General features: G+C 37.1%; 1 protein-coding gene across 2 annotated transcripts in view; it reads left to right on the top strand.

Annotated features, from left to right (window-relative positions):
* LOC306873875 (protocadherin Fat 1-like) overlaps positions 1-14,046 on the top strand; it is a 93,684-nt gene that overhangs the window by 21,746 nt on the left and 57,892 nt on the right. For both annotated transcript variants that reach the window (XM_079423392.1, XM_079423393.1), the window contains exon 3: positions 1,645-1,959. In XM_079423392.1, coding sequence (XP_079279518.1) covers positions 1,645-1,959 — 315 coding nt within the window. The remainder of the gene's footprint in view (positions 1-1,644; positions 1,960-14,046) is intronic.

Below are 14,046 nucleotides of genomic sequence, written 5' to 3'. Positions count from 1 at the left end.
CTAGCTCTCTTTCTTCATTCACACACCTCACCTGCCTGCCCTCTGTAACGATGAGATCACTCGCCTACTGATAACATTACAGGTCTTTTCAGGCAAGCCAAATCTTTATTGCACTTAACCAAGCCTACTCTTTATTCAGTATGATACAATAAAAAATAAGATACAATAAAATCTAATGAATCATTCTGCAGCATAAATTATGCCACACCTTTCTTACACTACCGTGCATGGCCTGGATAAACGTAGAGATCACAGTTCAAGTGCTTCTTGCATTTTTACTCTCTCGCCATCATATGTGATGGATTGGAGTGCTCTTTGTATGCAGACCTGCTGTTTGCTGACTGACGGCCTCCACCTCTTCTTCCTCCCCCATCTCATTCCTTTATGGCAGTGAAATAGAGAGTTTTGCTCGACTGAATAGGCATACTGTTGACACAGCTGACAGCAATGCAGCACACATGTGAAACGTCTCTAATGTTTTGTGATTGCTAGGTAGAGCACTGAACAGGTGACTCTGGCTCTAAGCAAGCAAGTTTAATAAAGGCATTCTACACATAGAGGACCAATAAGACCATCTATAGAAGATATTAGATTCCCACTTAAATCTATCAAAGCCACTTATCTGCTTCTAAGGCTGCCATTGTCATAGGCAAAACATGATGGGTATAGGATGGTGTGGCTCTGAAATGTAGAAATGCTATTTAAAGGTCTACTTTAGGTTTTAAACGTAGAGAAAGAAACATACAGTATGTGTGAAGTGGTTTGCACTAATTTGTGATGAAAACTTGCCAAATGCCAATTTATTTTGTTGTGTGAGAATGTTTGTGTGATGTTGCATCCTGCGAATGACTAGGAGTGCCACTAAAAATGTAAATAGATTAATCAGTTTTAAAATTGACAAACAAGTAGATACATTTAAAACTCTTTATTTCATGTTTAAAACATATTTAAATGTAACAATCGCTTTTAATAGTTGATAAAAAACAGTTGAAAATGGTTTTATTTTTTATTTCATTTAAAGTAGTTAAATGTAACAACAAAATACATTAATAGTTACTACATTAATTACTACAATATTAGGCTGCTTTTAAATAAAAGGTAACACTTTATTTTAAAGTGTAATTGTTACAATGTAATTATACAATTAAGTACATGCACTTAGTATGTGGTTAGGTTTAGGATTTGGCTTAGATAAAGGCAATAAAAAAACATATTTTATTGTTATTATAATAGTAAGTACATGTAACGTGCAACAAGGACACCTTAAAATAAAGTGTTACCAAATAAATTAATAATAAAAAACATTGCTATATTTTAGGTTACACTTTATTTTGTTGTCCTTGTTACAGTGTAATATACGTAAGTATTGAGTAATATGAATGTGCGTGTGCACTATTTATTGCTATTACTATACTAAGGACATGTAACATGTAACAAGGACATAAAGTGTTAAAAATATAAAGTGCATAAAATAAAGTGTTAGCTTATTTTATTTAAGTAAATACACAACTGATGATTAGTTCCAACATTTACTTTTAAATGGCACTCCTAGACATACATAGCATACATAGGTGTAAGTTTAAAGAAAAATGCCAGTTGATGTGTCTTAGAGATGACCCTAAAATTTCTTCATGTTCTCCTCAGGTGTGATCCGGACACAGGAACTGCTGGACCATGAGACCGTACCTCACTACTGGCTGACAGTCTATGCTACTGATCGTGGTGTGGTCCCGCTGTCTTCCTTTGTCGAGGTCTACATCGAAGTCCAGGATGTCAACGATAATGCCCCACAGACCTCCGAACCTGTCTATTATCCATCCGTCATGGAGAACTCACCCAAAGATGTCTCCATCATCCAGATTGAGGCGTTTGACCCAGACACCAAGTCTAGTGAAAAGCTGTCCTATAAGATCACTAGCGGGAACCCCCAGGGTTTCTTCAGCATCAACCCTAAGACTGGTAAGTGTTTCAAAGTGTTTCTTTGTTTTCATCATACTTCTAGCAGTCGATTTGAAGATGCAGAGGTTGACAGGAATAGACTGAGAGTTTGAAGCAACCAAATTTATCAAATGTAGGTTCAACTGGACATAAGGAAGATTTATTGACATAAATAATTGCTATTTTAAAAGATTCGGCAAATGTTGTAGAGCACTGATAAATGAATTGTATACCAGAGTACATTTTGCATTAATTCTGGAAAAACCTGAAATTTCATGTTCAAAAGTAACTTTTTTGAAAGACATGAACCTTCTATTTCTCAAAGAATCATAAAGAAAAAAACAGTTTTCACAAAATATTAAGCAGCTAAATATATTCAGTCTAATATTAAGGCTGTTGAAAATTCAGTTTTGCCATCTCAAAAATAAATTACATTTAAAAAAATAATAATTAAAATGGAAAACAGTTATTTTAAATTGCAATAATACTTCACAGTATTACAGTTTTTACTATTTTTGAGAAAATAAATGCGGCCTTAGTGAACATTTCAAAAACATCTTAAATTCTTACTGACCCCAACAGTGAGCAGTAGTGCATTTGGTAACTGACAGCAATTCTGTTAATTATTTGTTCAGCTGACACACAACTCAGTGAGTCATTTTCTAGTCAGGCATTGTTTGCACAGCATATTCTGTTTGAAAGGGCCTTTTTCATGTCACATTGACCTGTATCAGTACAGTGAAAATGGTCCATCAGAGAAGACATCCATCTACAGGATGCATACAAACAGTTAGTCATAGGTTAGCTATGTCCTAATGCCCTTCTGAGATTCTTTGAGTGCCATCAGTCTCAAACCTCAGTTTTTTTATGTAAATCTATTGAAGCATAAGGCTCAGTGAGTAAGTGTACGAAGGCACATTCAGATGCTCTCAGATCTACTCCATGTTCTTGTTTTCTCACCATGTCTCTCTCTCTGTTGCTTTCCTCTCTTTCTCACTCTCTTCATGGATCACTGTGTACGCATATGGGGTTTGCTAAATGGACCCACACTGAATATTTTATACAGCTATGGTTCCCCCACCTCGTCCTCTTCTCCCCCATAGAGTAGAACATGATTTTGCAGGCATACCGAGGAGAAAAGGCGTAAAAAGGTGCAAACAGCAGATCCAGAGGCCCTGCAGCTGTAGAAAACCTTGAAATGATTCACACTTCAAGTTCAGGACTTTTCAGAAACATGTTAGGTCAGATTACCTAGCGCCTGCAATATCTTCACCATTGTTGTCTGAGCATGTTTTAGTGCTAAGAACAAATAACTTTTATCGCTTAACTGAGAAAGACGGTGCTAGCTAGCGGCTACAGTTCTATTGCTCCCACAATGTTTTAGATAAATAGACATAAATGAGCCAATCATTAAGACACACTACCATTCAAACATTTGTGGTCAGTCAGATTTTTGGACCAAAATAAAAACTGTAATATTGTAAAATATAATTACAATCAAATCAAACATTTCTATTATTATTATTATTTTTCTATTATTAAAAATCAAATCAAGCATTTGAAATGTCTTTACTGCCATTTTAATCAGCGTGAATAAAAAAAAAACAACAACTTTGAATTGTAGTGTACAGTAAGAGTATTGAGCTATATATTAAGAATTTCATGAGAATTATTACGATTTTTAGAATTTTGGCAAACATGAGCAACATTTGAGACATTATTGGATCACTTCTGTGTGTGATATTTTTAGATCTTTTTCTTAGGAAAAACATTTGTTCTACAGTCAGTCTCATTACTGCCTATGAGGAACATTTAAGATTATAAAGAGATTTAATTAGTAATTTTTCTTTCCTATGGGTACACTTCTCTGAAATTCACAAGCTTTATGTGGATGAAGTCAGTATGTGCAACAAAAAAATCCTACTGAAGCATTGTTCAAATTTGTGAACCTGAAAGCAATCAGTCTGAGAAACTGGCCCTGAAGTTTTATTTGCGTAGAAGGTTTTGGCCAGTCTGTGAATGTTGGTGGCCAGCCTCTCTCACAGTGTTTTACTGACTTGTGTGGTCTTTTTTCCCCATGCAGTTACATATACAAATGTGACGGTTATTTTTGCTAGCAGTGGCCAATGAGAGTTTTCAGACCAAATAAGGGTTTGTCCTCCAGCAGACTGTGTTCTTTCAGTAACGGTTCCACACTTGGATTCGCTCCAGGGAAAGAAAGAAAGAAATAAAGAAGGGAAAAGAAGGCAGTCTGACTTTTTAGTAGAATATTAACCATTCCAGGTGTGGCGGATATGTGTGGGTTATTAAAGTGCCTGTTTGTGTGTGTTACCAAAAGTAAGAGATACGACTCTATTTAAGAAAAAAGTGCTTTTGCAACACTTTTAGTTTTAAGACCGGAAGTTCTTCGTTTGTAGTGATTAACAGAGATGGTTCAGAGAAGTTCCTGAAATATTTTGTCATCTTACAAGTGCATATCAGATCTCCAGAGGAACAGCTCTGCAAAGCACAACTGATCTTGTACAACCATATCGGTATGTAATGTAGACGGTACATCTTTTGTCAAAAGCACAGGGTGCTCACCCACCCAAACACTTACAGACTCAGACATAATATAATATAACCGGGAGTAATCAGGGATGGGTCCGTCTCTTCCTAGATAACATACAGCTGCACAGCATGCACATGTCTGGAAATGAGTACAGGTCATCGGAGGAGGTCTTTTCTGTACAGATGTTCCATTTATTTAAGCAGTTTCTAAAAATAAATAAAAAAAGACTGTTTCTAAATTTCTTTAGAAACAGACGCGGCTGGAACAACAACAAAACATACACACTATATGACAGTAGATAATCTCCGGTGATTATGTGCTTTATTCAAAGTTAAACGTGTCTAATATGAGTTTAAATATCATTTTGCGTGACCTTATAGCCATACTGAAAGCAACAACAGACTCAGATCTTGAAAATAAATTAAAGATTAATTAAAGATGTACGTTAAAACTGTGAACTCACTGCGAACCAATCATTCCATGACAAAAGATGGTATCAGTCACTCAGTATAGATTTAATGATGTTTAAAAGGTTTAATATTTATGAATTAGGTTATAAACGTATCCATTTCATTGTGAGAGCAGTGCACTTTCAGAGAGAGCCCGCCCACACACGCTTCTGATTGGCTGTGATATTTGATTGATACTGTCGCGTCACGTTTGGTATGGACACCCAAATTCCTTGTCGCTGGAATCTTGTTGCATCGCGTGTAGTTAGGACAACTAATTGAAATTAAAAATCGATTACAACAAAAGCTAAATAAATGTATAAAACTAAAATTAAAACATGAAAATATAAGAAAAAATAAAAGCTCATTTAAAATAAACACTTTAATAGTATTGAAATACTAAAATAGCACTGTCTCAAGGTTGATTGGTTTGGCTGCTTGAATTTCCTTTAGCGCAGATTTGCACAAGCTTATCGTGGGTGATGAATGAACAAGATGATGCTCTCCCTGCTTTACTAAGCATTTCACAATAACCAGGTGTATAATCCATTTAATCATGATGACTTGCACTACTGTTTGAGTTTTGAGCCCATAGGGAAAATGAAAGATTTCACTTATTAACTCAGAATGAAAATGAGGGAAAAAACACTAAACAGCCTCAGAATGAAAATGAAATGTTTCAGTCATTATCTGTTTAGAAATAAATGAAACATTTATGTGGCTGCGTCTAATGAAAGTTTGGGTTAGGTTTCAGTGACTGCCTTAAAAAAGATGAGAGATAAACCTATACTAGACTTTGAGACGTGTCACTGAGAATTGTCTAAAGCAGGGCTCTAGTAAGAGATCCGTACTAAATCTCTATCCACTAGTACCAACAGCCATTTTGTGTGCACTTGTGTGAAAGAGAAGGAGCGTGCAGACAGTGACAATATTGCAGGCTATGTTACTACAGTAGTCATTTCAACAATTCATAACTTCTTTGCAACACTTAAAAGCGCTTGCTTCTAAGCAATTAACTCATAACCTTTATCACAGGTTGCCATAACACCACCTGCGTTGTTTATATTTGAACAAGGTTTCCATGAACGCTTCATTGAATCTGGAGTTTAATTGTTATCAGCGCTGACCTCTATTATTAGTTTTTCATTTTTTGCCCAAACTGTCACGCCTGACGATAAAGCAGTTAAATATACAGCAGGCCAAGCCTCAGTAATTACATGCTCAGAAACAGCAGAGCCCTGTGTTGGCGCATCTACAAAGCTGCCCTGCAAAAAATAGGACCTGTGGGAAGAAGCAGAATAAACTTGTTTGTTGGTTCGCTGGTAGATCGGTGAAGAGCACATCTGCAGCCTTGGAGTTTGATTGTTTATTTCTCAGCTGACATTTTTGTCTGCTTGGTCACAAAAGCACCTTGGATGATATTGATTGGTTGGTTTAGTTGTTTGTGTGTGTGTGAGGGCTTTGAGATTTTTGGGTTTTTTTTTTTTTGGCAACAGTAAACAGGTCTTAGTGCTGCTTTTGTGTTTCATTGAAGGGAACATGTCATGGAAAACAGGATTTTTCTTTATCTTTTGGAAAGTGTTTATTGTACTATATAGACATACTCGAATGTACACAGCACAAAGCATCCACACCAGTACAATAAGACCATTTCTAGAAAATAAGCTGCAAGACAACTAATTCAAAAAACAGACATAACTGTAACCTCTATATCTGATATATGAGCACATTTGCATAATGTGCACAATGCTATTTATTTTAAATTAATTAATTTATCCATCCATCCATCAGTAATCTCTTATTTATTTATTTATGCATGCATGGATAGATAGGTGAATAAATAAATATCTGTGTTAGGTAATTTATTGAAATGTTGATGTGTTTACCTCTCTGTCATCTATCTATCTATACTCACACACACACACACACACACACACACACACACACAAAGGACTTCAGGTAAAAGACAGTCAGGCAACAAAGAATATGCAGAATACAGCTGCCTTAAAACTCCAGCTCATAATATCTGAAGACTGTAATTTTCTCTGACACCTGTGCGCCACAGCCACCCTCAACAAAACGCACTAGAATTTTCCAGGGAAGATACCTGGCAGAGAAACAAGGATCCCTATTGAATTAGTGTTTTGTCCTAGAGCTGCATTCAGAGGCGTTGTGAGTGCAGATTTGTTCAACGAGTGTAGCTGAGGATAATGACACGCACTGCAGGTGAACAGATTGTTCCCGTCTTTGAGTCAGGTCATGCAAAGGAAGTCGTGGCCTAATGGTTAGAGAGTTGGACTCGTAATCCAAAGGTTGCGAGTTCGAGTCTCCGGTCCGGCAGGAATTTTAGGTGGGGAAGTGAGTGTACAGTGCTCTCTCCACCCTCAATAACACGGCTTAGGTGCCCTTGAGCAAGGTACTGAACCCCCAACTGCTCCCCGGGCGCCGCAGCATAAAAATGGGTGTGTGTTCACGCTGTGTGTGTGCACTTTGGATGGATTAAATGCAGAGCACAAATTCCGAGTATGGGTCAACATACTTGGCCGTGTGTCACTTTCCCTTTTTTCACTTTTCAAAAGAGTCTGGTTAACCTGCTCATACTGACCTCAATCCATTCTGCACAGGTCAGTTAAAGTGATAACGTGAGTGTGTGGGTGTGAGCTTGCATAAATGTGGTGTGTATGTACATACACGTGTGTGTTCCTGCATAAGCGTTCATGCATTAGCTTACATGGGTCCTTTGCCCCACCATTCTTTTACACTATAATTTTCTCACTTTCTCTGTATCTTTAAGGTCTTTCCCAGAGGCCTTTGTTTCGTGTGAGGTGTGTGGGTGGTTCGCTAGTCTCTCCGTCTTTTCCTTTGCCCTCGTGAAATGCTTTCTATCAATGACTGCACTACGCTTTTTTGCTCAAGCGTATGTGTAAGAGAGGTCCTTTTCATGCTCTACCTGTCGGTGAAGAGAAATTAACCTAACTGCCTGAAAGCTGCTTTCAGCCTGGTTTTCAAAAGCACCCTGCTGAGTTGGACTTCGAATGATGTGATAAAGGAAAAGGTTTTATGTGAGCCAGTGTATTTGCACAAGTGAACGTGACTACTCATTTCTCAGAGTGGAAGCGCATGTGTGGAGAGACAGGGATCAAATATCACTGTATGCTTCATGACAAGAACATTTTCAGCTTAAAGGGATAGTTCACCCAAAAATAAATAAACTCATTTACTCAACCTCATGCTATTTCAAACTGGTGTTACTTTTTCTTTTGTGAAACATAAAAATTATTTAGAGATATATCTCCATGTTTTTATCCCTACAATGGAAGTCAGTGGGCTCCAGTGTTGTTTGGTTTACAACATTTTGTGTTCTGCAGAAGAAAGTCAGTCATAGAGGTTTGGAATGACACAAGTGTGAGTTCATTTTTAGCAGAACTATGACTTTAAGTCTCTCATACATAAAAAGTCAAAAGAACCCAAATATGACAAGTAAACATTTGCGACTTGGCATATTATATGCTGCTCTTTTGTAGAAATGTATTTATTATATAAAAATGTCTTGCATTTTACCAAGCATATGTTTCAATTACTAAAGTAACCAACCAAGTTTAGTCAAATTTGTGAAATTTTTGTCTTTTATTATTTGCAATTCAGAAATCGAGAAGTTCAATGTTAGATTTAGATTTTTTTGTGATATAATTTTATATATAATTTAGTCATTTTAGTCTTTCAATATTTATTTAAAAATTTAAAATAAAATTTTTAAAATATTTTTAAAATATTTAACGTCATAATGCATTTTTTTTTGTCTGTCTCACATTCACTATCGTGGACAAAACCTTTTTTGACAAACATTTTTATCAGTAATTTTGTTGACTAGATTAAAACTAAGATTTAGTAACTCCATTTAACTTTACAAAAACAATTTTTACTTATATTCATCATATGGTCAGTGTTGTTATTGTTAACTAAATCTATTAAAATAATTTTTAGTAATGTGAAATGAACCTGAAATAAAATATAAATAATAAATGGAAACACTTTAAAAACCTAAATGAAATGTTAAAAATAATTTCAAGTTCTAAAATTGCTAAAAGTAAAATGAAAATGAATTAAAGCTGTATAGAAACATTTAAATACACATAACAAAAATGAAAAAAACTAAAATTAAAATGAATTTGAATTGAATTTTTAACTGAAAAATATGAAAATAAAATATATAAATATAAATATAAAATATACCACATGCACAATAATGCTAAAATAACACTACTCATGTGGAGTGTTAATTTTGGAACATGGGTATGCTGATAGTGTGAGTATGGGAATAATTTCTTAAGCTGTAAGGCACAAGCAGAAAGAATGCTCAGTGCTCAGTACAATGCAGACAGCTCTTGTTCTGTTATACAAACCTCGCACACACACACACACACATTTCTGGAAATCTCAGATCTCTGGTATAATACCTGATATGTGCATTAGCGCTCTCTTTGTCCTCTTACCAGAGTAGTTTTAGCTCGCTGTACTGACAATATCAAGAGCACTGGCTGCTGGGATAGAAATCAGCTTAGGTAATTAGAAGTCTACGAGCCACCTCTGTGCCTTTGAGCTCTGCTCTGCTTGTTTAATTGGAGTGAAGGGAGGATATAGCTGCAATGATTCACAAGGCCTGCTTTCCTCTCCTTTATCCTTCTTTCCACCTTCTTATCAACTTTCAGCAAGGCAAGAGGAGAAAAAAAGAGGAAAAAAATATGGGTTGTTATACAACAATGCCATGCGGTCTTTTCAAAGGGTTCAACCCAAAGTAGGGAAAGCTTGAAAAGAAATGGATACTGTGTCCAATGACTTCCTGTCGTTTCCTGTCTTTTAGGCTCCCACAGTTGGCACGAGGTACAAAAGGTTATTAAGGATGGAAAACTAAAGTGAAGTGCAGGGGAAAAAAACACATACACACACAAATCACTCCCCCTCCCTCTCACTCATTCCTGTGGATAAAGTTGCAGGGTTTCAGAGGCTTGTGAAGCATATCCACCGGCACACCTGTCCTGCTTGTTTACTGCTAACCTATGGATTTCACACACCAGAAATTTCCCTGATATTCAACCCAGCCAAGCAAGCACAAGTCCATAAAAGCGTTTGACCGAATCTTTGCATATGTTACATAGACAAATAATAAACAATGTGATTTACCATTGTAAGAGAAGCTTGTGAATATTAGTATGCATTTTTCCCCTCAATGCTAGGGTAATCTCTTCTATTCCAGTTCAATATGCAATTATAAGTAAGCCATTTAAAGTCTGACTTCACTATGGCTGTTTGATCGAATGACTCGACATGTTGACTTCTGATTCGACCAATGGCATGTTTGAGGTTGAGCTGTTAGAACAGGGACATATAAGCCAACCCTGAAGTTAGCATCACCCTAGTCTCGCGTAGCTAGTCCTTCAGACTGACGGCTGAAGGTCTTGAATAGATGTCTGCTTTCATTGGCCAAGGCCCGCCCATGAGGCCGTTTGACCGAAATGTCAAACAACAAATCATAGTTTGTTTCATTTAGCATCACGTTTCAGGGCGTGGAAATTTCGCCACAATAACAAACGGGTGTGTGAAACTCTCGGATGTATTTTAAAGATTCTATGCCGCAAACTTTAAATATTTCACATACTTTTGAAAATCCAGCATTTAGTTGACCCTGATAAGCGTTAGTCACAACGACTTTCTTCTTTCGTGAGGGGGTTTGGCGCCATGGCATCTTTAATTCGGTTCATAATCCGGTTTAATACAACCAGTCAGATGACGACTTCGACATTCCTGAAGTGTTTCCAGAAAAGTGTGCCATATGCATCAGACGTTTAGCCAACGTTCCGTTTAGCCTAGCGTCACCCTGGATCCCTTGACAAAAAGCCTATAAGATTTTTCCATTGACTTTTGGATTATTGAAGGAAAAAAAGCTTTGTAATCAACATTATCTTCATAAATGAACATACATTTTATGAAATTTGCCACATTCATCCAATTTGCCACATTGTTAGTCACATTAAAGCTTAAAGAAGACACGTTAAAGCTTTAAAAAAACAGAAGTGGGATATTGTTGATGTATTTTATGTCATAGAAGAAAGTGTGAAAATATCTTGAGCTTGTGTTAACCATATACAGGTGCATCTCAATAAATTAGAATGTCATGAAAAAGTTCATTTTTGTAACTTATTTCAAAAAGTGAAACTTTCATATATTTTAGATTCATTGCATGTAAAGTAAAACACTTCAAAAGTTTTTTTTTGTTTTAATTTTGATGATTAGAGCTTACAGCTCATGAAAGTCAAAAATCAGTATCTCAAAACATTAGAATATTTACATTTGAGTTTCAATTAATGACCATCCATACAGTATAAATTCCAGGTATCTCTTGTTCTTTGAAACCACAATAATGGGGAACACTGCTGACTTGGAATGATCCAGAAGACGAATATTGTCACAGAGGGTCATTACTGAAAGGTGTGGCTGTTTACAGAGTGCTGTATCAAAGCATATTAAATGCAAAGTTGACTGGAAGGAATAATTTGGGTAGGAAAAGGTGCACAAGCAACAGAGATGACCGCAAGCTTGAGAATACTGTCAAGCAAAGCTGATTCAAACACTTGGGAGAGCTTCACAAGGAGTGGACTGAAGCTGGAGTCAGTGCATCAAGAGTCACCACGCTCAGACGTCTTCAGGAAAAGGGCTACCAAGCCACTTCTGAACCAGAGACAACGTCAGAAGTGTCTTACCTGGGCTGTGGAGAAAAATAACTAGACTGTTGCTCAGTGGCCCAAAGTCCTCTTTTCAGATGAAATTAAATTTTGCATTTCATTTGGAAAACAAGGTCCCAGAGTCTGGAGGAAGAGTGGAGAGGCACAAAATCCATGTTGCTTGAAGTCCAGTGTGAAGTTTCCACAGTCAGTGATGATTTGGGCTGCCATGTCATCTGCTGGTGTTGGTCCACTGTGTTTTCTGAAGTCTACAGTCAATGCAGCCATCTACCAGGAAATTTTAGAGCACTTCATGCTTCCTTCTGCTGACAAGCTTTATGGAGATGCTGATTTCCTTTTCCAGCAGGACCTGGCACACTGCCAAAGGTACCAAAAGCTGGTTCAATGACCATGGTGTTACTGTGCTTGATTGGCCAGCAAACTCGCCTGACCTGAACCCCATTGAGAATCTATGGGGTATTGTCAAGAGGAAGATGAGAGACACCAGACCCAACAATGCAGATGACCTGAAGGCCGCTATCAAAGCAACCTGGGCTTCCATACCACCTCAGCAGTGCCACAAACTGATCACCTCCATGCCACGCCGCATTGAGGCAGTAATTAAAGCAAAAGGAGCCCCTACAAAGTATTTAGTACATATACAGTAAATGAACATACTTTCTAGAAGGCCAACAATTCAAAAAAATATTTTTTTTATTGGTCTAATTTGTTGAGATCGTGAATTGGTGGGTTTTTGTTAAATGTGAGCCTAAATCATCACAATTAAAAGAACCAAAGACTTTAAACTACTTCAGTCTGTGTGCATTTATTTCAGTAATTCAACTCAAATTGTGAAACTCACGTTCTAATTTATTGACATGCACCTGTACATACCTTATTACTGGCATTTAACAACAATAAAAAAAGTAAAAAATAAAAATAATAATTTCTGTTTTATGACTCGCTCCTGCATTTCTGTTTTTAGGACTTCATAGTTTTTGCAATTGCTTTTGGTGCCACTAGTGGCACAAAATGCTTCATCCTTAAAGGACAGGACTGATACATTTTGTGGCAGTGTGCCATACCTTGTGATGTAGAAAAAAAATCAATGCTGCGGTCTTAATGCCAACATGACCTTGCGCGCATATGTTCACACGGAGGTGGGAATGCAGTGATTTAGTGTTGTAAATCCAGGTCGTCCCCATGCATGAGTGAGCCTTGAGCTCTGGAATACTCAAATCAAAAAGAATGTTTTGAAAGAGACATTATCTGCCAGGGATTTGTCTCTTTATTCTTGTTCATTCTCTCTCTCTCTCTCTTCGTGACCCACACTCTAAATGGAGTTAGTACACCGAATAGAGCGGAGGTCTAAAAGCTCAGTGTTAGTAATCTCAGTCACCCTCAGATAGGATTTTCCTACCATCAGCTGCCCCATTTCCAGGGGCCTTTGGTTGCTAAATGTGGAGACTGAGCTGAAGCCACTCGACAAGACTGATGGGATTTATTCAGATGATGTCTGCTTTATCCGCCAATGAGTTTGAGAGGTCCTAGTTTGAGAAATGCCTGGAGATGTCATCATCTAATTGACTCTACATTTACAGAACACATACTGAACACTCAAAAACACAAAAAGACACTTTGACTATTTTGTGTTTTATTTAAATGTTTAATTTCTATTTATTTTATTTAGTTTTACTTACCATGACAATAATAATCGTCATATTGGCCAGAATTTTAAAACCGGTGCATCCCTAGTTACCGCTGTTGCTTGTCATCTACATTTGTGAACTCTGATTAAAAAATGAATTACTTTAGGTCAGCTTTTAGTTACAAAATATCAGTGTAAAGGCTTTTTACAGGTAATTTATACACTATTTAATGTGAATTTACTCATTAGTATAGTTGTGGAAAAAACATTAATAATAGAATGATCTGAAATCTGTCAGCATTTGCATGTTTTTGATTTATCTGAGTACATATTTGTGTGTGCGAGTGTAGCAGAGTGTCTCTTTGATAGGCTCGATTGGGTGTTCTGCAGGAGGTTAATGGTGTAAGGCTAATGTGAGGCTCTTTTTGAGAGACACAAACCCAGCAAAGACTTCTTTCTCAACCTCAAGTGTTGCCCTTCTCTCTCTGTCTCTCCGCTCTGAAATGGCTGCCATTCACAAACACAGTATGTGTTAGAATGGGGAGGAGGGTTATGGTGCATTTGGAAACGCTGCCCAGGTCTGCCCACTGTAGCGCATGTCTTTGTGTGTGCGCTCATTTATCTATGTAGCTGTGGCGTATACTGTTTTATTCTTGTTAGTGGCCCTTGAGAGTGTTTTGTATGTACATTCATATGTGCCTAAGAGAGGTGCATATGCGTTTCTGTAAGTGTGTGCGCTTT

This window comes from Barbus barbus (genome assembly GCF_936440315.1).
Source record: "Barbus barbus genome assembly, chromosome: 8".
Taxonomy (NCBI): domain Eukaryota; kingdom Metazoa; phylum Chordata; class Actinopteri; order Cypriniformes; family Cyprinidae; genus Barbus; species Barbus barbus.
Note: the sequence above shows the minus strand (reverse complement) of the source record. Positions and strands in the feature narration are given on the sequence as shown.